The sequence below is a fragment of the Parasteatoda tepidariorum genome, chromosome 9, assembly GCF_982258835.1.
Source record: "Parasteatoda tepidariorum strain Cologne lab strain chromosome 9, Ptep-v5.0, whole genome shotgun sequence".
NCBI lineage: Eukaryota > Metazoa > Arthropoda > Arachnida > Araneae > Theridiidae > Parasteatoda > Parasteatoda tepidariorum.
The window spans coordinates 93202729-93228912 of NC_141763.1; the positions used below are offsets into that span (position 1 = coordinate 93202729).

At 30.7% G+C, this 26184-nt stretch overlaps 1 protein-coding gene and 1 non-coding gene across 2 annotated transcripts in view; one reads left to right on the forward strand and one right to left on the reverse strand.

The window, feature by feature from the left end:
- Positions 1-297: 297 nt before the first annotated feature.
- Positions 298-26184, reverse strand: part of LOC107454144 (uncharacterized) — a 63946-nt gene continuing 38059 nt past the window's right edge. Inside the window, exons 17-25 of the mRNA XM_087152377.1 lie at positions 23124-23227; positions 19003-19114; positions 13035-13185; positions 12866-12932; positions 9022-9088; positions 7560-7660; positions 4170-4293; positions 3893-3991; positions 298-1851 (exon numbers count right to left, since the gene is read on the reverse strand). Coding sequence (XP_087008503.1) covers positions 1324-1851; positions 3893-3991; positions 4170-4293; positions 7560-7660; positions 9022-9088; positions 12866-12932; positions 13035-13185; positions 19003-19114; positions 23124-23227 — 1353 coding nt within the window. The 3' untranslated portion in view covers positions 298-1323. The remainder of the gene's footprint in view (positions 1852-3892; positions 3992-4169; positions 4294-7559; positions 7661-9021; positions 9089-12865; positions 12933-13034; positions 13186-19002; positions 19115-23123; positions 23228-26184) is intronic.
- On the forward strand, positions 16549-16632 carry TRNAL-CAG (transfer RNA leucine (anticodon CAG)). The gene has a single exon. It is a non-coding gene; the product is annotated as a tRNA-Leu (tRNA).

The following is a 26184-nucleotide window of genomic DNA, read 5'->3' on the forward strand; positions in this document are numbered from 1 at the left end:
ATAACAAATCAATACCTCAGGGAGGGGGTACTGAATTGTGGATAGATCGTTCTCTAATAATACTGGCCAAAATTACGATCTGTAGATGAATTAATGCTAGCATGAATAGGTCTGATCTCTAAACGTGGCTGTGACGTGTGTGTGTGAAGTCGTATTCTTGTGCATAGATGGTGCCACTGAAAAACAAGAAACGCAACCTCTGCCTTAAATTCACTTGGCTCTTTCAAGCAAGCTTGCTAGAAATTGACAAGTGGTATTAGAAACAACAAATACATGTTACAAAGCATGATTATGTTACAAATATTTCAAAACTAACATACGGAAATATAATCAGAACTAGCTACTTGTTTATTTCAGATATATTTGTATGTTTTTACAGTTAAATGAATATTACATACAAAGTGAAAGCAAAATATGCAATTAAGAAAACTCAGAATTAGACATAGTGCATATTAATATACGTTTAAGCATTCTTCTGTTAATCATAGTATTATTGTGTAGTCATGAGTATATCACAATTAAAATAGTTTTAGCACTGTTTTGGAATGCAGCGCAATGCCATAATCTTCGAATTATAATCTTATAAATTTCAACCTTAATCTAACTAGTCAACCTTCAAGCATTTCTCCAATGCTTTTAAACTGTTGATGAATTTGCCACTGCTGCTGATGAATCAACTATTGCTAAAACTTAGGATTCAATGAATTAGCTATTATTTTATTATAATATTAACATATTGCATAAGTTGTTACAGCTTTAGTACTGTTTTCTTTTTAATAATACAGTGACATATTTTTCGAACCATAATCATTCATAATCTTCGAATCATGATGTTAACGATTAAGTTTTTTTTCTTTCCTGATACATTAGAAACCTTGACAAATCAGGTATTGCTGAAACGAAGCAGCTCTTGTTAAATTTTTGCTTCGGATAAATTACAGCTGTTATTTTATGTTATTAATGATCTATCACATAAATTGTAACAGCTTTAGTACTAGTTTGTTTTTAATAATATGTAACACCACATAGTGTTAGAATTTTCGAACTGTAATCGTATAATATTATAATCTTAGAGCTTTGATTTTCTGGAATTAACTATTTTTCTCTATTATGCTTAAACAAGTTTTGGAGTTGAATTTTAAAAGGTTTTTAAGTATGGCTATAAAGAATTTACAGAAAAATTTTAATAACGATCCCTTAGAATTTTTGATGAATTAGCTATAGCCGAAACTCAGATTTTGATAAATTAGCTATTATTAACTCATTCCTTGGATAACCACATTAGAGTAACAGGTATGCGTAACTGTTCTTTTATTATACTCGTTACTTTTTAGCATCTCCGTGATAGTGGTTACCAATATAAAACTTCGTTTCGGTGGTGCTTTTTATGTTATAATTGACTCCGAAAGGATGGCGATTGCGTAGCTCGTCAGCATTCAGGACAACTCCGATCCTGACAGGATACACCACTGGAGTTTCGGCCACTGGAATTTCTGTCACTGGTGTTGAGGTTTCGGCTTCCAGGTTCACATTCAGTGTTTGGTTTTCTGAATTCCCAATACTTTCGAAATTGACAGGATACAACGATGGGATTTCCAGCAGTGGCGGCCCGGCTGGTTCGTCGTTTTTCAGGATCACATTCTGGATTTTGACTTCTGAACTGACGAATTCAGGTACACGACCGATATTGACAGGATACAAGTCTGGGATTTCTGCTGCTGGCGGTGCGGTTGGAATGATTTTGAAATCCTGATCTGTTTTGGCCGTAGAGATGTCGCTGAAATCCACAGAATTCCTTTTTGGTTCTGGTTCAATTTTTACTTTTCTGATGGAGAAAATTGTCCATGACGTCTAAATAAAATAACGAAATTAAGAATTAGCTATTCATTATCATACGTGGGAACGTTACTTTTTGAAAGTAACGAATAAAGGTACGAGTACTTTAAGCAAAAGTAACGAGTAAAAAGTAAATAGTTTTGATTTTAAGAAGCAACGAGTAAAAAGTAAATAGTTTTGATTTTAAGAAGCAACGAGTAAAAAGTAAAATGTTTTGATTTTAAGAAGTAACGAGTAAAAAGTAAAATGTTTTGATTTAATGAAGTAACGAGTAATAAGTGAAATGTTTTGATTTAATGAAGTAACGAGTAATAAGTGAAATGTTTTGATTTTAAAAAGTAACGAGTAATACGTGAAATGTTTTGATTTTATGAAGTAACGAGTAAAAAGTAAAATGTTTTGATTTTAAGAAGTAACGAGTAAAAAGTAAAATGTTTCGATTTAATGTAGTAACGAGTAATAAGTGAAATCTTTTGATTTTAAAAAGTAACGAGTAATAAGTGAAATGTTTTGATTTTATGAAGTAACAAGTAAAAAGTAAAATGCTTTGATTTTAAGAAGTAACGAGTAAAAAGTACAAGTACAAAATAAAGAAAAATAACGATTTCAAATTAAATTTCAAGGAAATCGAATGTTCAAATTAACTTTATTTTTCGTTAAAGTTCGTTAGAAAAAAATACATTAAATTTTAATTCAAATTTTAAAAAATTAAAATGCAGGAAAATGTTACAAAGTTTATTGAAATAGTGAGCGCTGTAAATATCTAAACACCAAACCAGATATCAAAATTTAATGTTTGCATACATAAAAGAGTTTCAAAATATGTTGATTTTAAAACTACCAAATCTTTGGAAATTTTGTTTTTACTTTCGGAATTTGCAGTAACTTATAGAGACTTTTGCAAAAATGTTATTAAGTGTTCAATAGAACCGCCCTCTTCTTTTGAGGAAGTTGCAATACTTAAAGGTGTTTGGAAAAAAGAAGTCAACTAGAATTTGTAATTCATTAAATTTAAAAAAAAAAAATTTTAAAAACTTCTGAAAGAAATTTTTTTTGAGGAAACTTTTTAAAAATTTTCAGAAGAAAGTAACGATTACTTTTGACATTTTCGTTACTTATTCCCAAAAAAAGTAATGGAAAAACAAGTAAAAGTATTAAATTTAAAAATAACGAAGAATAAGTAAAAGTATTAACCTTTTACTTTCACTTTCGTTACAAGTAACGTAAGTAAAAGTATTGCCTTGTATGTTCATTATTGTTTTTAAGCCACAGTGGAAGAAACCATGGGACAAAATAAAAACACTTCGGTAATAATAAGTTTCTTCAAAACCAAGTGGAAGAAAGTGTTTTTCAAAAAGAAACATCATTTATAAAACAGTTTTTTTAAACATTTATTAAAAATAATAGCGTTAATTTTCAAGTTATTCAATATATGGTGAGAAATATTGAAAAAAAATTAGCTATGTATCTTCTTACATGAAAATCTGATCATTAGATAAAAAGTTATTAAGGGCAATACCTTTTTGTCGGCCCACTGTATGTTACCGTGAATGAACGAAATCAAGAGAATGTCGTCTTTCACCAGTGAATGTCAACAATCACAGAGTCGCTTTGGTGAATGTCCGATATATTTGTTATATCTAATATCTGCTGAGGATAGATTAGGAGAAACATCAGTGTTCGGAGTACCGGTTAAATGCATGCTGGGTAGTGGCACTGAACCTTAAAAAAACATTGATGTAGGGCATACCGAGCAAATGTACACCGAGAAGTGGCAAAGCGACTATCTGATTGTCATCATTCACCTGTAGAAATGAACAACCACCAATTTCAGTCATTCACATAACATATACAATAAGTCAGCAAAAGTTTTCTGAAATATCATTAAATCGAACAAATCCATACACTCTAAGTGAATTTGGAAATATTGTAACTATTGAGAGTGCATCTGAAGGTGGAGAGTTATTCAAAGTTATACTTCGTTTTTTTTTTCACGCTTTATGTAAAAAGTGAGCAAAAGATTGCTGAAATGTTATTAAATAAAACAAAATCATACCCTAGATGTGAATTTGGCAACATGCTTTTTGTAGAAGAGGAAAAGTTGTTGGCGGACTTGGTCATTATAAATAATTTGAGTTAGAAATAGGAAAACGCCCTGTTAAAGAAAGGAAACATGTTAACATAAAATACATAATCTTAATTGAAAATCTATGCAAATAAAAGAAAATGTTTCTACGCGTGTTACAGTGAGTACAGTAAAGGGGAAAAATAAGAATTAGGAGAAAAAAAAAAGAGTCAATGAAATATGAAAGGGGAAAAGAAAGAATCATTACCTGAAGTCCACTAAGAATGACAAAGAGATAATCAGAAACTACAGCATCTGGTACTTTGAAGAAACCAGTTATCCATGTAAAGCCTAACAGAACCATCAAAGAAAACATCCCCTTACACCGTTTTCTGTTTAGAAAAAAAATTATATATATATGTAATACAAAAATTAAATACTTTTGTATTAATAAAAGTATTAAAACTTCATTCGTTTTCATAAAATATCTTTAGTAAAAGATAAGGGTAGAAATTCTATTTTGGGACTTCAAGGCTAAAAACATGCCAATGAATAATAATTAGATTTATACTTCAAAAGAGAAGTTATTTTAAGATCTTTCACTTCCATATAAGGAAAGATTAAACGATTTGCTATGAGTAATAAATAAATTGATGAGGCGTAAGAATACAGAAAAAGGCATATGACTGGGCCTCTTTACAACTAAAAATCATCCTATAAAATGCAGGAGCAATGTTTTAGCGTGACTTTTTGGTGTATAATGTTTACCAACTAAACTTCGTCAGATCTGACTGTAACTCTGTCTCTCCCTCTCCGTCTGGAGAGGGGTTAAACTGCTATTTCACCATCGCAACTTAATAAAAGAAGATTATGCACAATCTGGACTCTTTAATCATGATGCTCTGACTCTTAAATTAACTAAAAAATAACGGCGTGGTTCCGCCGTTATTTCATATATATATATATATATATATATATATATATATATATATATATATATATATCCCTCCATTTATAACAATGGGCTCGCCCAGGTTTTCATGGCTTCTCTTCTCGCCCAGGAGCAATGCTTGGATAATGCTGGATCACTGGAACGTTCCTCGACGATTCTACCCTTATGACATGGTGCATTATCCTGTTGGTAAACACCATCCCCCGCAGGAAAAACTGTTGCCATGGATGGGTGAACCTGGTCTGCAACTATGTTCAAGTAGCCATGAAAGTATTGTTCCTGGGCGAGAAGAGAAGCCATGAACAGCTGGGCGAGCCCATTGTTATAAGTGGAGGGATATATATATATATATATATATATATATATATATATATATATATATATATATATATATATATATATATATATATATATATATATAATACAAAAATAATAAATACTTTTGTATTAATAAAACCATTAAAACTCTTTCGGTTTCATAAAATGTCTTTGTTAAAGAGTAAGGGTAGAGATATTCTATTTTGGGAATTCAAGGCTTAAAACATACCATTGAATAATAAATAGATTTATATTTGAAAGGAGGAGTTATTTTTAGATTCTTGTCCCTCTTTCACTTCCATATTAGGAAGCATTAAATGGTTTTCCATAGTTCGTAGAGTTACAATGGCATGTACGACTGGAACCTAATTACACCAATCTCTGTACTATTTAAAGCGGGAGCGATTGTTTTCGCATGTCTCTTGCTGAATAACATGTTCCAATAAGCATCTGCCGGAACCATCCGTAGTTTCGTCCACACCCCCTCCTTTGCAGGAGTGGGGATATGAACTGTTATAACCACCAGCATACCTGTTAATAAACCTTTTGATAACTTATTATGGCTTTTTTCTGCATTTCTTAATTTATATATATATATAAAATAAAAATAGCTATTAAAAGCAATAAAAAGCGTTACTAAAGCACTGCTATTAGTCTATAAAATTTTTTTTAAAACAAAGTATTGATTAGGAGTTTCTATCTTTTCCTTTTTTTCAAAAATTAATTTTTCTTATTTTGTTTCGATTTAAAGAGTGTCGTATTGTTAAATTTTCTCACCATGATTTATAGGAAAGTCTCGCTTCAGACGTTCCCAGTTTAGCTGGTACACAAAAATCGTTTAATTTCAGGCAGTGGAAGTAAATGGAGTCGCTTAATGCGTCCATTTGTACCGGTTTTTTTTATTTTTGGCGATATAAGTTTTAATCCGTTGCAAGTTAAGAAAAGACCACTGCGGTATAGTGTTTCAGTGATCATCCGCGAGTGCATATAGTTACGCTTTATTTCGTTATCAAAGTATTCAAATATGCTTTCAAGCTAATATAAAAGCTTTTAAAAAGTTAAATGCTCAGACAGAATTTCAATTCGTACTATCTTTTACGATATATATCATAGAATTATCAAAAAAAAAAAGTTACAGTTCCGTGGATTTTATGGAATCTTAGACTTGGCGACTTATTTCGATAAATAAGGAGAACATTCGTTCCTTGTACAGAAACAACTATATGATGCTGCAAGAGTATTTGATTTGATTGGACCACTAAAAAGGGAGCGTCTTATGCTGAGATGAAATTAACAAATCAAATGCCGGATAAATAATTTGTATTTTTTTTTCGCTGTAGAAGAAAATCGTTTACAAGAAACAGTATTTATTATTTTTCATCGGTTTCTTTAAATGCGAACAGAAACACGCATATATGTTACGATTTTTAGATATCATTTTTATTAGTTCTTATTACTAGTTAATGCAACTCAAAAGAAGACTATGTAACTTCGTTTCAAGAGTTGCTGTTATACGTTCGCACTCGGAGCTTGGCATCCATTTGCTGTGCACAAAACGGGCTCTCCCCACAGGAATAATGTTTTATTTTATTTATTTATTTATTGTTATTTTTTTAAACTTGAAACAGAGTATAGCTTGGCTTCACAATAAATTTCGCCTTCTCAAAAACACATTTAACTAATATCTCCTTCTCCTGTTCTATCTTTCATTTCGGAGGAGCGTTGGTAACAATTTTTTTTTTGTTGAACAATTTCTTTTTGTATTCGAATTACCATCGACTAAGCTACACTCTTTGTAAATAGAACAGGCGTCACAGGGTTAAACAGTTTTCCTATTCTCCACTCTTTTACCCTCTCTGTTATCATGGTATAGACAATGCTTGTTTTTTCGTCTCTCAAGCATATTCCAACTTCTAACTATAATGTACTGCCGTGGAAAAAAAGTAATTTTCTTTTTAAAAAAGTGGAAAAAAAATTATACTTATTTTTCAAATATTTACCAGTTGAAAGAAAATTTTCCAATTTTTTTAAAAATATAGGTTTTAACTACGTATATTAATTTTTATTCTCCCTCAAAATATTTTTTTTTCTTTTACGCACTTTTTCATCTTTGATAGTCTTTAATTATACATTTTAACGGTGGTTTTCGCGGAAGACGATGTATAAATTGAGCTGTCTTAGAATAAGATGAAATCGAAGTTACGCAAAAACTAAATTTTATTGAAATTTTAACTACACCCTCATCGATTTTAAAATTTTAATTTTATTATTATTGCACCATGGTTGTAATTATTGCGTGAATCGTATTATAATTGTACCATTTTAACTATGTCGACAATAACATTCCGAATAAAATTCATACTATATTTTAGTAAAACATATATTTACAGTAGATTTTTCTTCTTCTCTTCTAGGGATTCCGACTGTTGCTTTATTTTCTGCAATTTCGTAGTGGCGTGCAACGTCAAGCAAAATATAATAAGATTGACCTAAAATAAATATATTATTATTTTCTTTACACTTGTGTATTTTAACTACAGTGAAACCTCCAGGAAAAACCACCTCATTATAGTGACCTCCGCTATTTACGACCATTTTTGAAAGGCACGAAATTTTTTCCGTAGACTCAGTATCTCTCCCAGTGACTTCTGCACCAAATACGTGAAAGTTCAAATAAGGAAACACGAAAAAATATCAAAACAACAAATTTAACAAAACAAATAATTAGATTGAAATGTATTCAAAGTATTTATGCGAGGCTCTTATTTAGAGGGCCATTTTTCGTTATACAACCTCACATTGCAGCCAGAGTAACTAACATAAAGACGATACTATCAATGATTTACTTTTACAATTGAAAATTAAAATGGAAAATAAAAAGTCCTTTCAGAAAAAAACTAAGTATCTCAAACAAACAAACCTCTTCTAATTTTTTAAAGCTAATTTTCATGATATAAAACTAAATTCAAACTTAAACAAAAAACATAATTGTTCATTTATTTAAAATAGTTCAATCATCGGTGAATTTGTTTTTATTCGTAATTATATCAGAAGGGATCATTTTTATTGATTCTAAATTTTATTCATCGTTCCGGTTTTCATGACGCCTACACAAGTGTCATTTCCGCACCGTGGAAGTGACACTGACTAATATTGAAATCATCTGTGAAAGGTGATGAAAGGTCGATAGCATTTTGAAGTCGATGGAGGTAACCCCTAAGAACGACCCACCTCCATTAACGACCATTATACAGTGGAACAGAGAGTGGTCGTTCTCGAGAGGTTTCACTGTATAATGGTCGTTAATGGAGGTTGGTTTGGTCGTTCTTAGAGGTTACCTCCATGAACGACCATTATACAGTGGAACAGAGAGTGGTCGTTCTCGAGAGGTTTCACTGTGTAATGGTCGTTAATGGAGGTTGGTTTGGTCGTTCTTAGAGGTTACCTCCATGAACGACCATTATACAGTGGAACAGAGAGTGGTCGATCCCGAGAGGTTTCACTGTATAATGGTCGTTAATGGAGGTTGGTTTGGTCGTTCTTAGAGGTTACCTCCATGAACGACCATTATACTATTGAACAGAGAGTGGTCGTTCTCGAGAGGTTTCACTGTGTAACGGTCGTTAATGGAGGTTGGTTTGGTCGTTCTTAGAGGTTACCTCCATTAACGACCAATTTACTGTGGAACAGAGAGTGGTCGCTCCCGAGAGGTTTCACTGTATAATGATCGTTAATGGAAGTTGGTCGTTCTCAGGGGTTACATCCATTAACGACCATTTTACTATGGAACAGAGAGTGGTCGTTCTCGAGAGGTTTCACTGTTTAATATATATCAAAATGAAATAATTACCACAATGACGAGCAAGATGGGACCCAAAACACTCCAAATCATACCTTTCTCATGAGATATCCAACAGCTGAAATAAATCAGAATTACATGCAATGCATTTTGTTTTTATTTAAAAGTTATTCATATGTATTGAATTTGGTTTTGATCATTCGGAATTAAACTCAACTCTCGAAGGATCAAAGAAGAAGGAAGGAAATATTAAATATACTGGGTTATACAAGTACTAATATGTATATGTTACTATAAATGGCCGAAATGGGTGGTTGTTGACTTCCCATTGGTGAATGTTGACAGTCGCATAGACTCTTCGGAAGAAGTCCGAAATATATACTACGTCTATCTTAGTGCCACTGCTTGTGATTGTGAGGTCTATTCTGCTCAAAGATTTGAGAATTTAGGGCAACATTGCATTAAGGTCTGGGAACTGCAAGAAATTCCTGTCAGGTGCTTGCAGAACTTTATTTCAGCTATAAAGCTTTCTTGTTAATCATGGTATAGGGTTTACGTACAATAGACCACTGGTCGATGGGCCATGCTTTTTGGAGCTGCCCACCCTCTAAGTCCTTCATGTCTGAGCTTATACATTTGTCCGGTATGACCTACATCATTGTTTTTTTTTAAGGTCAAGTGCCACTGCTAAGTATGCATTTAACTGTACTCCAAGCACTGGTGTTTCTCCTAATCTATCCTCAGCAGATATTAAAATATCGAATAAATGTAATAATATCAACTAATAAATTTATATCAAATCGGATATAACAAATATTTCGGACATTCACCAAAGCAAACTATGTGATTGTTGACATTCACCAGTGAAAGACGACATTCTCTTGATTTCGGCCCTTTATGGTAACAAATACATACAGTAAAATTGTCACAACTAGTTTCTTAAATAAACTTTAAAATATAGCTACTCGTAAGGTATTTACAGCAGTTTAAAGTGATTACTTTTGGTCTTTATTCAGAGCTAGATCTGTATCACAAAATTTTCTGTTATGGGCCGCTGCTCACTTACAGATATTTTGCCACATTCGTTCATTTAGGTAAGTTTCGTGAGGTTTAGCACAAACCTTTATCTCCAAGATACACCAAACGGATAAAGCCATCGAATTCAAGTCTGGTGAACAAGGTGATCATTCAGGGCTGCCCATGGCTAAAGCTTCGATTTGTTCATAGAAATTATTGTATTGAAAAGTAGTTTGTTGAATACGGGAATCGACCACCCCTCTCTCCTATTCCCTATGACATATTCATGTATTATTTCGAAAAAAGTGTTTTCAAATTGTTCAAGTTCTCATAATGGAAAAGATATGTTGAGAATACGTTTGTCCTAGTAGACAGTGACCCTGATTTTCAAGAGTTGCTTTTTGCTGTTAACTCGGTTTGACCCAACACCTCCTACAGTGGCACCACCCCCCCAAGCTCTTGGGCGCATTCATCCCCCCCCAAGAAAAAATTGCTAATTTTCCCCCTCCATGTTAGCTTGTTCGAAATAGTGCTAATTTGCTTGCATTGTACTGATAATATGACAAATGCAAACCTTGAGCCTGATTGTGAATGCTGAAAATATGTTTAAAGCAAAAATACACCTGTAGTCAAGTTATGCATGCCTGAAAATGGCCAGTTGCTTCTTTTATTTATGTACTTAAAAAAAAATTCTCTCGTCTAAATTCCCCCCCCCCAAACTATTCGTTTTATATAGTGTAAAAATCCCCCCCCCCCAAGCTTTAAGTGGGCGCATCGTGCTCCCACCTTTTCCCCTGATGGGGCCCCTGACCTCCTAGAAGAGAGAAGGTCTCAGCATGATTCAATTTGCATGTGGCATGATTCGCAGTAGGGGAATTGCGAAAGATGTCATTACGCTTGGACTACTAAAGGATCAAATTTCCTATTTATGGTAACCCGTGCTGAGACCTCCACTCTTCTAGGAGGTATTAGTTGACCCCAACATTCAATTTACTTCAGACGTGGAATTTAATTTTGCATTTTTCTATTTTAAATGTTCTTGAAATATATACTTGAAATATAACCTCTTAAGATGTTCGTTTTTAGATGTTCGTCGATTTTCGGTAGCTTGAAAGATGTCGACTGAAATTTTCATTTTGCATATATTTGAAGGGAATGAGGTTTTTAATCTACTAATATCTTACTGCTTCAGTTTCTGGGGATTATTTATTTATTTTATTACATTATATTTGTAAATCGAATCCTGTCTCCAATATCTCAAATTTAAAATTAAATTTCTAGTGCACTTTAGCATCCAAATAGAGTCTCGGTGCTGCCATCTAGTGTGGCAGAAACTAGACGTCCAAATTAACATGGCCAACGGTATCTCACCCATTGTGGTGGTCCTGAAAGAGTGGATACCACTTCTGGAGAACGCACTAGGTCTGCTCATCAGGAAAACTGATTGTGCAGCTCATAGGAAATAAAAAAAAATATCTCAAATTTAATCCTGAGATAAATTGGCTCAGTATGTTTCGATATACTTATTATTCTTAGCCAAGGAAGAATCTAATCTCCAAGATAGCGGTCGATTATTATAAATTGCTCCCTCACACGTCGATGAAAAGAGAGGACCGTTGTTCTTGTTAAACTATCACACACCTTTTAGAAGCGTAGTTTACATGATATTAGTTGTGGAGGTTATAATTAAAGTAGTTACTGAATGCAATTCCCCACACTCAAAATGAACAATAAGGGGACCAAATGGTCGATCAGTCTCCTGACCAAACTATTGGTTAGAGTCACCGAAGAAAAAAAAGGTCATGTTGATTCAGAGAAAGTACGCTTTTCCACTGATTTAGTACCTTATCGTCTGCTATTTAAGGTTAGGTTCTGAAACGTTCTTTTATGCAAAAATTCGATTATTATTCAATACTGTACTACATATTTAAGATTAGGCTCTACATGTATAAGGTCAGACTCTAAAACAGGGGTTTCCAACTGGCGGCCCGGGGGACGCATCCGGTCCGCGTAGCCTTTTTTTGTGGCCCGCGAACTAAAATATATTCGTTGTCATTTTTTTGCGGACAATTTTCGTAAAAAATATATGTGGGTATAAAATACTTTTCTCGTTAATAAAAACCTAATTTCTTCGTTTCTGTGAAATTTAACACACCAACAGTGCAAAAAAATTTATTTCTGAGGTTTTGCATCCAAGAAAATATTTATTCAAATACAAAAATAATCGTGTATGTTGCTCTTTTTTATTTCATTTTTTTGTATTTTGTGAATATAATTTAGCATGTGCGTATCAGAAATTTTCTCGAAGAAATTCTCCGATTTAACTTTTTGAAACCACTCATTTTAGGCGAAATTTTTACACACACGTTTGCAAATTTTAAATTTAAAATGTAAATATCTATTCTCTGGTGGTTGCAGCAAACAAACCTCAATTTTCTCATTGAATATTTTGTGTGCTATTATGTTAGTTTTAATACCAACCTTTTTAAAGTTTTATATCTTAGCAATTTGATATCTGTTGCGCATTATTTATTTAATACATAGGTGCATATTAAAGTTATTGTAGCCCGAATTTTTATTATTTTTTAATATTTTTAAAAATATTATTAATAACAATTAAATATTTTTAAAAATCTACTTCTTATTTTAATTTGTAATTCAATACTTTTGTTTTGTACTAGTTGGTAAAAATCTGACTGTAATATTTAATGTTCCTTCAAACATAAAAGAGTCCTACATAAAATTTTGAAAAAATTGCGGCCCGCCATTTGATTTGTGTTTTTAATTGTGGCACTCGGCCTCATGTAAGTTGGAAACCCCTGCTCTAAAACGTTCTTGTACGTAAACATTGGCTGATTATCAGCACTGTACTACTTACTTATCATCTCTAATTAGCAAATCAGGATGGGTAACAGAAGACAGCGGAACAATAACAAAAGGAATACCTGGAATGTTAAGGCGAATGGTGTTAATGATTTTTTCCCCACGCAAATAAATCAATTACGTTATTGTAGTTTAAAATGTTAGGATGATAGATCTATACTTACCATATGCAATGGCGTACAAGATGATCGGACGAGTTCTTCTTGTCTCGAAAACAAGTATAACCATTTTGTACAGAAGTACTCCTTCAAGTAACATCCAGAAGAAAGATGACAGTACAAAGTATTGCAATAAAGCTGATACTACCATACACGCCTGTATACATACAAGGAAAAATCCATAAGCATTAAAACAGTATTGCAGAATGGTTCAGTGGTGAATAGTAAATTGAATAAAATGGCCATATTTCATAATAAACAAATTTAATAAATGTAAAGCAACTGAAAACACTAACAAAAAAAATGATGGTACGATATGTGTTAGGTTTTCTAACAAGTATTTTACTACTGGTACGTTACCCGCCACACAAGTGAAGTGATTACATACGAGGGTTGTAAATTAAATAGTGGCAACTTAACCTTGAAACTCACAGAAGGGCGGGCATGCGCAAATAGGATATGGGAAAGTTGAGGTGGTGCTGTTGTCGATGTGTAGAGTGCAAAATACAGTCGATCTGCTTAGAAGGGTAGTTGTTGTGTGGCGTTAAAGTGAAGAGTTTCGTTTCTATCGCTCTAAAGCATGTTTTCAAAAGGTGATCAGCTTTGTCGCTTAAAATCGAGGTTGCCCGTGGTAAAAATGCAACAGAATGCTATCGAGGATTAGTGGAAGCCTGTGGGGCAAATGCTTTACCGTATTGGACAGTAGCACGATGGGTTCAAGCATCTCGTCTTTTTCGTCATTAAGCCTTTTGAAAACATGCTTTAGAGCGATGGAAACGAAACTCCTCACTTTAACGCTACACAACAACTACCCTTCTAAGCAGAACGACTGTTTATTGCACTACACACATCGACAACAGCGCCACCTCACCGTTCCCATATCCTATTTGCGCATGCCCGCCCTTCTGTGAGTTTCAAGGTTAAGTTGCCACTATTTAATTTACAACCCTCGTAATTAGAATTATTGTGAGTTAACGTAACGCAATCTGTTGGTGGAGCAGAAATTCGCAATAAATATTTTTGAAAACTGTGTATTTGTTTTTGAATAAAGGAGAAGCAATAATAGATTTGAAAATTTTATCTTTAATATTCTTAATTTTGTGCAGCATCATTTAAAGTTTTACTAAAATTAGTACTTGTCTTTTATATCGTCGTATCCAGTTTTTTTCAGCTATGGAACTCTAAAAATTTTACTTTTTTCGGCTGGACCCTGACTTTATAAGTAATAAAGTACACAAAAGCAATTGTGCCCGCATTAACCAGTAAAAGACTACTTTATTTGGAAAATATTTAAAAAGAGGAAATAAATTTTTTCATTGTTTTTTAATTTATTCTTAAATTAGCCAGGGAACAAAATTTCTTTGTTAACGAATTTAGTTATTTTATTTTGATTTGAAAAGTGCAGTCGGAAATATTAATTCAATTTTTCATAAATGCAGATTCTTTTTATAAGATTGTTATTCGAATCAATTCGAATCCTTCAAGTAAGTAAATAAGTATATCAGATAAATAAGCATATCAAAATTTTTAGGTTAAAAATATTGTTATTAGAAAATAATATTTTTTCACCAAAATAAAAATTGCTGTTTTTTTTATATTGGCCTTTTACTATAAATAAATTCATAAAGACAATCGAAATAATAAATAACTAATGGATTATTAATTAGAACTAAAAATAAATAACATATCAAAAATGATTACAGTGGGGAAAAAAAAAGTTCTCACTCTTTGAATCATTTTTACCCCTTTATGAAACCTTAGGATTTGGAGAAACTCTTTTTTTGAACTACTATTCTATATAATAAATTGATATATTTTTTCACTAAGATACTAATAGATGGCAGATATTTTTAAAAATATTTGAAAACACTTTCACTTTCCTCTTCCAGCACTTCGCAAAGTAAAGAACTAGGTGGCGGCATCTACTGACATTTTTATGAAACATTTTGTAAATCGATTTTAAAACTTAATTTTTTTCAAAAAAAACTTTAGATTTAATGTTGAAAAATTCTCATAGAAGAGTCCTTTTTTTGCATTATTATTAACCTAAAATTAGTTTTTTTTGCGTCACATTAATTTTTATTCAAAATAATTTTTCTTTTAAAAGTTAATAAAATTAATTTGATAATAACTAATTTAACATTTAATAATAATACTACTAATAATAAATTAAAAATAACTAAAGAATAATTATGATTAAAAAATTGGTACAGAATCCAAGCAATAAATATATATTACTATGCACACATATTATTATGCATACATTATACATACATATTATTATGTATGAATGCAATCTCATAAATATCTGACATAAATAGTAGTTTAAAAATGCAACTGAGGTATTAAAATGTTATGCAAAAGATTATATAAAATATATAACATATTACTTAAATTTTTTTTTTATTAACATTGCTGGCATTAAATTATAAATTGAATTTACTATATTATCTAAAAATTATAATTATACATACTACATTTCTAAGGATAGATTTAAATAAATAGATATTACAATAAAATTATATTTTAAATAATAAAAAAATTTATTAACTCTAAAATTTTTTTAGTATAATTAGTATTTAATTATAAATAAATACTCATTTTTTCGTAACATTTATGAGATATTGATAATTTATTCCATTCAAGAACGTGCACAGGTTAAGTATTAAGTAATGTGAACAATATAATATGCTCATTTGCATCTTTGCACGGGGTCACGTGCTGGTGCAAATGTAAGAGAACAAACTATAAAATTATTAATTTAAACTGTAATGGAAATACTAGAATACTAGACTTAATAGAGATAACTTTTTTCGAAACAAAAATTTATAATTAATAATGTTTAAAATTTTTTGAATGCATAAAATTTATAATAATGTAACAATAATGTAAATAATGTAATAACAATGTAAATTATTTAATAATAATGTAATAAATAATGTAAATAATGAAGTAAATAATGTAAATAGGGTAATAAATAATGTAAATATAATATGCAAATTTAATAATGAAATTAATTATGTAATGCTTAGAAACTATGTAATTAATAATGCTAAGAAATAATGTAATTAATAATGTTCAGAAATTTTTTATCAACTGTAAAGAAAACTTTTATTCGATGGCTTTTTCTTGTGTATTTGTTTTTTTAAAAAAAGGAAAAGAAAAATTATGAAACTAAATATTTTATTAGAAGTTTAAATTCAAAGCATTCAGCAACTGAACTGAATTCAATTGAACTAAAAACCTGAAGCATTTTGATTTTGCTAAAAATATTTTTCTTAAAAAGAAAATTGTTTCCTTCTTTTACTTCAAATTTTCATATTCGCAAATAAAATAGAAGAGGAGGTTTGAACAAGCACTGAAAGTCAATGGCTAAATATATAAGATTCAATTTCAAGTGCAGAATATGGAAAAAATTATTATCAGGAAAAGTTTAATTGTTTTGCAAAGCAAGAAATCAAATTTTGATAATTTTAAATTATACATTGAATATATTTTATTTGTAGTTCCCTTCAGGCATGTCAGGATGGCCGAGTGGTCTAAGGCGCTGCGTTCAGGTCGCAGTCCACTTCTGTGGGCGTGGGTTCGAATCCCACTTCTGACAGATGTTTCTTTTTGTTTAAAACTTTTTGCAAAATAGTTATCGAAGCAGGATTTCGGTAAAAATTTTTATGCTGAAAATCGAAAGTCACATCTCTGTTTATGTATTATATTAGCTGCCATGCCTCCGAGAAAGAGGAAAGCAAAATATAAAAAAAAAAGTTTTTCAAGAAAGTGAAGCATGTTGTGTTTTCAATAGCTCGGAGAATCGCCACTAAGTGTATTTATTAATCTGAAGGTTCCAAATTTTCAGTGGCACCCTTGGGTTCGCCCTGGCGTTAATGTTTCGGTTGCTTATATGAATTTATTTATGTGAAATGCCTATAAATAAAGCAGTACATTTATTTAGAAGGTTTTCTTTTACAGCAATATTTTAAATAAATAATGAAAAGGAAAATGTTTCTAATAAGGATATGCATTTATAAGAAATTCCTAAACGTTTCTAATGAATCTTTCAATTCAAAATTGAACAACATTTCCAGTTATAACTTTTTCCAGTTATTATTTATCAAGCAACAGATTCAGTTACAAATTTTTCCAGTTAATATTTATTAAACAAGTCGAGCTATTATTCCTCGAGCAATATTTAAATTTGACTTAATAAAAAAAAACTATTTCATATTTTTTATTAGCTATTTATTGTCATTGCTCGAAACAATTAAAATAGTTATTAATAGTTCGAAAGTAGTGCAGTAGTTCAAAACAGTTATTAATTAATTTTTCAAATTTAATTTCTTATAAATAATAATTTTTTAAACAAAACAAAATATACTTTGGTATATATAGTTAGAATAGTTATACCGCTACCTCTAGCTTTTTCGCAATTAATTTTGGTTTGTCTCTAAAATATGTTTAAGTTAGTATAGTTAAAATAGTTGTTAATTAATTTTTCAACTTTTATTTTTTAAATCCAATTTTCGGTGAAAAATAAAATATGCTTAGCTTCGTAAAAATAGTTATTTAATTTTTCAACTAATTAATTTTTTGTGCAAAATAAAATATGCTTAGGTTTGAATAGTTAAAGTCCTTAATTTTTTTCCATTTTCATTCTTTTTGGTACAGAATAAAATATGCTTTGCTTTCTAGATTTTAAAAAATCATTAATTTATTTTGAAGTTCATTTTCTAATTATTAATATTTAATAGAAAAAAAATGTGTTTTGGTTTGATTATTTAAAAAAATGCAATGCGTTAAAAAAAACCCCCAACAACTTTTGATCTAATAATGGAATCTTCACGTTCTAGGACTCAATCTTAATGTCTCGAGGGGGTGACCTCAAATATTCTAATTAATAAGTGCAAACGGTATTTTAAGTTACGAAATCAGACACAAAAACGTACTTTCTCTGAATAAACATACCTTTTTTTCAACTGATTCAGATTTCGGACCCCCAAAATATTGGGTGTAGCCGCAATTTGGAAATAGTTTGGTCATTAGAGCGGTTCAGAGATTTGACCCCTTAAGGTTAATTTTACTTTTTGCGTATTTCGCTATACCTCAAAAGCTTTTCAAGCGAATTGAAAATATTTTGCACACAATTATAAAATTCGTTTATCCAAAGAAAATTCCACACAACAATAACCTTAATTAGACATTTATTGTTTTTTATTATTTTATTTAATTATGGTCTAAAAAATTTTGACAATAGAAAATTTCAGCAAAATCGGTCGAATAGTCCCTGAGAATTTGAATTTCAAATATCTAACTTTTTTGAAATTCGATTTCTCTGGAATTATTCAACAGATTTTGCACAAATTTTGTATTTTGCCATTTAAAATTATATTCTTTAAAATGATGAAAATTGTATACATTGTATAGATTATAATTCAAAATTATTTCGACTATTATTAAATAAAATAATACAAAATAATAAATATTTAATAAAAGTTATTTTTGCGTGGAATTATCTTTGGACAAACAAATTTCATAATAGTGTACAAAAGTTTTTCAATTCGCTTAAAAACTTTTCGGGATTTTCTAATTAAGGGCTCAAAACTTTGGACCGCTCTCCTGATCAAACTATTAGGACCATATTTCTCAGATTGCAGCTTTATCACCCCCATGTCTTGGGGGTCAGAAATCCTAATTCATAGCCTGCACATATTAATTAGCATATTTGAGATCACCCCGTCGAAACATTAAAATTGAGTCCTAGAACGTAAAGATCCGATCATTAGATCAAAAGTTAGTCAGAGAAATTTTTTTTTTTGCACCGTACATCTTTGCACTTTATTTATGCTATAAAATAAAATAGCTTTAGGTATGATAAGTTTTAAGAAGTATTTTTATACATTATAGTGAGCTAGAGAAAATATCGAGAGTAATTAGAATTTTTACATAATTGATATTTCATAAGAGTTAAAAATAGTCTTACCACAGTCTGTCGTTTATTGGTTCTCTTTAAACCGGTTTGTACCAGAATACATATGGCTAACAAACATATGGCCAAGTTTAGAGTGATTGTATTTCGCCTGTTATGAAGAGACCTGCAACAGAATTTTGGCTAGATCAGGAGCGCAGACAGTGGGTTAAAATTCTAGGTTAGGGTTAGAAAACCTTTCAGGATTAAATTTTACCCTTTTAATTTCTTAGTATATCTAAAACTGTTAATAATTGATTCTAACAAACCAAAAATATAGCAAAATAGAATTTTATTATGTAGTAAAAATATATAAAGCCGTTCCTTGTATCGAAGCATTCCTTAACATGAGCGTTGCTAACAGGAGTGTTTCTTAAGAGGAGCGTTACCTGATCCCTAATTTATGGTTTAGGGTTGATTAGAAACCCCATCATAAATACTTGAATTGATGCTGCTGGGAATTGAAAACGCGAATGGGGTGGAGCCTCTTAATTTTCTCGTGTTGAATGTTTTTTGGTCTATCTATGTAAAGAGCTCCACTCGCCATTCGTCTGGAGCAGTGGCGGTGACTATGGTTACGAGATTCAGCTATTCCTTATAATTAATTTTTCCTTAGAGGGAAATATAAAAATAACTTATAATTCCTTGATTAATGTAAATTTTCCTAAAGTTTTAAAATTTTTCGTTTTAATAATTGAAAAAAAAAGGCCCAAGATCCTCTAAATGGAGTAAGTTAAGTTTGTTATAAGCTATAATTTAAATATTGCAAATATTATTCTTTTGGGAAATGTTTTTGTTCACTTATTTCCAAATATTTGTCTACAATTTTTTCATAGGATCAAAATTTACTTTTTTTCCCGCTTTTTATCTACAGCACCTAACTTTAACCATAGTCAAAGTCATGCAAATTTTTCTGACTCCTACAACATTTTCTTCGACTCCACCACAACCCTGGTTCGGATTTCAAAGAGCGCTTGATTCAAATTATATGCGTTTCATATATATATATATATATATATATATATATATATATATATATATATATATATATATATATATATATATATATATATATATATATATATATATATATATATATATATATATATATTGTCACATATACACTTAATGTAATGTGACAATTTTATTTCTAATTTTATTTAAGCCTTCAATTTTTCTTTAAACGTTATTCCTCTTTTTTTATTTTAGCAATCTTTTTAACTTTCTTGGTGACCTTTCTCATGGTCGTTGCGGTCATCGCACTTCCTGTGGGGAAAGTCAACCAACCCCTCTATTCACGCCTTTCTTTTTCCTCTTTTAATTTTAGGGGGGCTAACTAGCCAATCCCTTTACTTTAAATTTCAAACTCTCCGCCTCTTTAAATTTAATTGGCCGTAATTTTTCTGGTCCTATACCAGTTAAGGAATTTTTAAGTCTTTTTAATACATTCTCTTTTTCTGGAGCCTTCGGGCAGGTTAACTTTTTCTTGTTCTCCGAGATGCGGACTTTGGTCCGTATCAAGGGATTTCTTTTTACATTTTTTTTAAATCTTTATCTTAAATTAAATCCATATCTATAATCAAATTCTGTAAATGTAAAATCAAAATTTTATACCTTTAATTTTTCTTTAACATTAAAAGCCCTCTCAAATTTAAGCTTTCTTCTCATATTTATTTTAACGGTTAAATTACTCGTTCTTTTATATTTAACTTTTTGCATGACGCCTTTGGTTTCTTTAAATTCTCTTGTCACCCATTTCCTTCTAAAAGATATATTTTTCCTGTGCCATATAATGTGTTAATCATATTGCTTGTTTGTTACGCAATAATCAAAATAAGTAGTTTTACAGAAATAAATGTTTAGTTGAACAGAAAGTTTTGTGTGATTTTTAGCTTTACCTTTATAGCTACTATTTATCGCCTTTTTCCTTCTGTATGTGGTGAGTACTTTTTCTTATTGTTATGGGCATGCATAAGTGTGAAGTTATTAGTTTTTCTTACTGGAAACATCAGCTTACTGTATTAAATCATATATATTGTTTGGATATAGCATGACTTTATCGTTTTTTTATCTTTAATATTTAATTTATTTTAGTTTGCCCCTTTTCCAAATTTGGTGATACCAAATCATTCAATTTGTTCAAACCTCACACTTTGTGACCCTTTGAACCTATTGGGTTATTGTTATCCCACATTAGCATTGTACTACCACTTTCCTTAACGATCACATCCCCCTTAATTTAATTTAATTACCCCTTTTATATTTTCCGGCCTTAATTTGTTTTATCACGACGTTTCAATCATTTAACTTTTTTTATCATGACTATATCCAATTATTAGTACATATACCAAATATTCCAATCTATCAATTTTATTACATAAATAACTTTATTTCTTATACGCACCAAAAACATTTATTATTCAACTCTTACATATATGGGTCATTCTCACAAAAACAGTCATTTTCATGTCCCCAGTATATTTTATGTTTGTTTTACAACTTACAAAAAAAATTTTTTCAGGGAAAGTGTCCTTCAGAATGCAAGCTAACAAAAGAATAAAAATAAAATTATAAATTTTTATTTTTTATTAATTTTAGGTAATAAAAATATACCAATATGTCATTCCCTCACTTGTCCCCACTACTGATTTAAAAAAAGAAAAAAAATGTTTCTGAAATAAAAATTTTTTTTTTTACAAATTTGTGTTTTTTATTTGAGAATATTGAAATATAGAATTCAGAAAATAAATTTTAAATTTAATTTCTGATAAAAATATTAACACAGCACTATTTTAAACTTTGTCCCCAGTGTTTCGCGTCATTCCCTCACAACAATGTTCTTATCACCTGCAATCATCTTAGAATAAAAATATTTTAATAAAAACTTCAGAAGTTAACAACTGGCATCATAGAACAAAATTGCAGTATGTTTCCATCTTCAACTTAAAGAAGCTTTGCTGTGGAATAAATTTGAATGAATCAAACCAGGTAAAATTTTTTACATTTGTCATTCCCTCATGTCGTTTTTTAGAGTAAAATAAAATACAACTTCATCGAGAAAGTGGATAATTATATGTTGCTTTCTTGTATGAATATAATTGTATGTGATTGACTTCAGAAATTAATAAAGCCTAACTGTTATTTTTAAATTTTATTGAATTCGTCATTCCCTCACTAATGTATAAAGTGAGGGAATGATTCAAGATGAGTATATTATTAAATTTTTTTTTGTTCAATCGTGCCAGCCAATTTTATTTCCCAAACCTGTAAAAACTATTAAATATATAAGACTAAATTATAATAAATATTAGATATACTTAGTATGTTATCATTTTCAAACTTTAGGTAGATGTAACTTAGATAAAAACATGTATTAAAATAAAATATCATTCCCTCACTATTAGTGTCAGTCCCTCACTTTTTAAATAGTGACAATAATTAATTTACTTATTAATTAATTTGAAAAATAAATTAATAAATTGATTTATTAAACTAATTATTTATTTATTAAATTAATTAATTAATTATTAATTATTATAAATTAATAATTATAAATTAATTATTTAAAAAATTAATTAATTTAAATATTAAGTATAATTTATAGGATATATACTTTCTTTATAATGCCATTACATATTTCTATTAATATAGAAAGTTTCAGAGCTTTTTATTCACTTTACTTTTTTGGGATTTTATGAACTGAAAAATGACAGTTTTCGTGAGAATGACCCATATATATATAGAAAGATAGCAGAATGACATAATAAAATGTTGTTTTTAATGACACTTGGACATGCCAAACTCGTCAGAAATTTGCTTTTCCTGACGAGCAGAAATTTGCTTGTCGGGAAGGTGCGCCTTTCGTTTGACTAGAGAGCACCGCAAGGGTGAAAGTACATCTTAGCTTAGACACCTCACAGATAGATTCCAGCACCACTCATTTGTGAGAGCACTATCTTAATTTAGACATAGGTTTGAAGGGGAAGGAAATTTTCACCTGATCCCTGTACATATGGTACTGCTCAGCAACCGACCATAGGACTTTCGATTCCACTGATTTTACGAAAACGTATATCTCAATATTATAGAATTCAAGTGGCTCTTTAAATGAAACAAAAGAACTAAAATAAACTCACTTAATCGTCCCATAGACAATAATTGTCAGAACAAGAGCCACAGTAGACAATCCAAGGCATATGAGAGAGAGACATTTTAATGCGCTTTCCTCTTCTTCGGAATACTGAAATCATCAAATCAATTAATTATTTTATGTGGTAATTTCTTAGTTACTACTTTTCTCACAATATACTAACTACTTCTATAGGTGTTGTATATTGCATACGCATTATTATATATGCACTATTATTATATATGCACACCCATTCCAACATTGACATCTAAATCAGTTTTTGGTTTTCGGTGACCAACAGATTGTCGCTTCTAAATTAAAAAAAAAATATTCAACAGAAATATCCAAAAATGTTTGAACAGAAATTTAGTTCTCGATTTTTCAGAAACAAAAATAAAACTTAATGCTTCTGCTTGGTTACCATTGCAACACAATCCACAATTTTTTTTAATAATACCTATTTAATGCCGAAATGATTTTATAAAATTTTTGCCCAAATGATTTTATAGTAATGGCCCAAAAATATCGTTTTATAATAATGTTTTGCACTTTTGTATTAATTATTTTAAATGCATTCACTAGATACAGATTCATGCGAAACTTATAGTAATAAAAGTAAACATAATTTACTGTAAAATAGTTTATAAATTTACCACAAAGTAAAACATGTTATTATTAAATTTTGCGTTATAAGTTAATATTATAGGGCTACGTAATAATAAAGGAACACCACTTTCAGTTTTAAGCCTTTCTTTGGAATACTAATCAAAATCTAATGTTTGATAATAGTAAAGAACATTTAGAAAGTATGATGAATGAATAATTCAGGTGTCTATCTATCTTCTATATTATATAAAACGCTAATACGTACGTATGTATGTATGTATCAATAAAACCGATGATATTTCTTTTCTAGCACTGGCAACAGTTTTCATTTTTAATGGATTGGATTCGGCGCGCAAGAGCACGTAGTGAGCAACCAGATAACAATAACCAGAGTGCGCATTATCAGGTTGTTCAATTCAGATTCATGCACTAAAAACATGACAATATTTAATTTAAACTCAATTAGGAATTAATTAATTAATTGAAGTGAGAATGCTTTAAAAGGCCGCTGTTGAATTGATATTTTTCTACTGGGTGCTACCTAAACGTCTAAAAATCGTTTAAGTGTTTGTATTGAATGCATTGACTTTTTTTTTATATTTCACGTTTATTTATGCATTGAATTTTCACGCTTTAAAAAGAATATTAGTGAAGCAATATTTGATAATTTATTTTGCTAATATGTTTCTTATTTAGCTAATGTTTTGATTTTTTCACAATGTACAATCTAAATAGCTCATATACTTTTTTAAAAGCCAATAAGAACATTGGTAGAATTCTTCTACATAAGTACAATACTATGTCTTTGATGATAAAATACGATGTCTTTGATGATAATATATTATGTCTTCGTGCTAGAACATTGTGTTCATTGGCGAGCGAGCGCAGCGAGCCATGGTTCACGGTGTGAACCACATAGGATTGCGTAGCAATTCTCTGGGGTTGGCGAGCGTTAGCGAGCAGGGGGCGGAGCCTCCTAGTATTATATAAAACGCTAATACGTATACATCAATAAAACCGATGATATTTATTTTCTAGCGTTGGCAACAGTTTTCATTTTCAATTGATAGGCTTCGGCGCGCAAGAGCACGTAGTGGGCATCATATTGCTTATCTATATTATATAAAACGCTAATACGTTTTAATTGATAGGCTTCGGCGCTCAAGAGCACGTAGTGAGCATCATATGGCTAATCGGGTGAATTCTCACCGAATGATCAAAAAAATTCTCACAAAATTATCTTCATCGAAGCCGATGCTTTACATCCGGCATTCAGTACTATTTCATATTGTTTTACAACACGTGGTTTTAGCCCTCTGGTATGAAAGACTTTAAAACAAAACTTACAACAGTTACTTTTCTCAACAACTGAAATTTAGTATAGTGTGATTAAGAAAAATATGTGAACTGTTTGCAATTTCAAATTGATATTGAAATGCACAGGTTTAGAATTTTCTACAGTGAAAAGTTTTCGGAACTTCAGTGTTCAAAAAAGTATACAAAAGCTATACATTAAGAACGTATCCTATGAGCGAGCAAAGCGAGCATCGGATTGCGAAGCAATCCGAAATGAACTGCGAAAGCAGTTCCGGGGGTTGGCGAGCGCCAGCGAGCACGGGGCGAAGCCTCCTAGCACTTTTGAATCACAGATAAAAAATGTACTCTTTAACAAATATATTATTACTTTTATTAGTTTTATACTGATGTCAACCAGCGGAATACGGATATTCATGTGAGAAAACTAGATCACATCATGTGATTTTATTTATAAAATCAGAATGCTCGAACCTATTTATCTGAACTTTATCTTTCTATATTAAAAATTTATGAACGCCGTCATCTCTGTTTTGAGTATTCAACTTAATGTTACATTTTGTTTTGTTGTGCAAAAACTAGCAGACTTAAAAACTGAAAAGTATGATGGTGAGCAGAAATATTTACAGGTAGTAAGATGGAATGAGAAATTAAAAATTCGATAATAAGTTCGAGAATTATTAACTGCTAAACATGTAGTAAAAAATAAAATGCGGGTCGATCTACAGGACACTGAAATGTAACTGCAGAGTTAAAACTTGATATGCTAAAAGGGCCCTATTTCTTTCTGAGCTTCTTTTTTAAATTGCAATTGGTTCAAAAGTTATTGCAATATTAAGTGTGCGTGAGAGACGGGGAAAGAGAGGGGAAGCGGAGAGAGAGAGAGAGTTCTAGTGTATAGTTTGTCTAAAGTAAGAACTCCCTTAGCCATTCGTCTGGCCCCGTGGCGGTGACTATGGTAACGAGGTATAACTATTTCAAGTAGGTGTGCGAGCTCATTGTTTAGAACAGGTTTTGACTCTGATCGGGGAGAGAAAGGGAATTAGGCAACAGACGGCCTTAGATTTTGTGGCGAGGGGGTGTTCTATCTACAAACAAACTATGGTGATTCATTCGATTTTCATATTTTCTTATTTAAATATCAATTT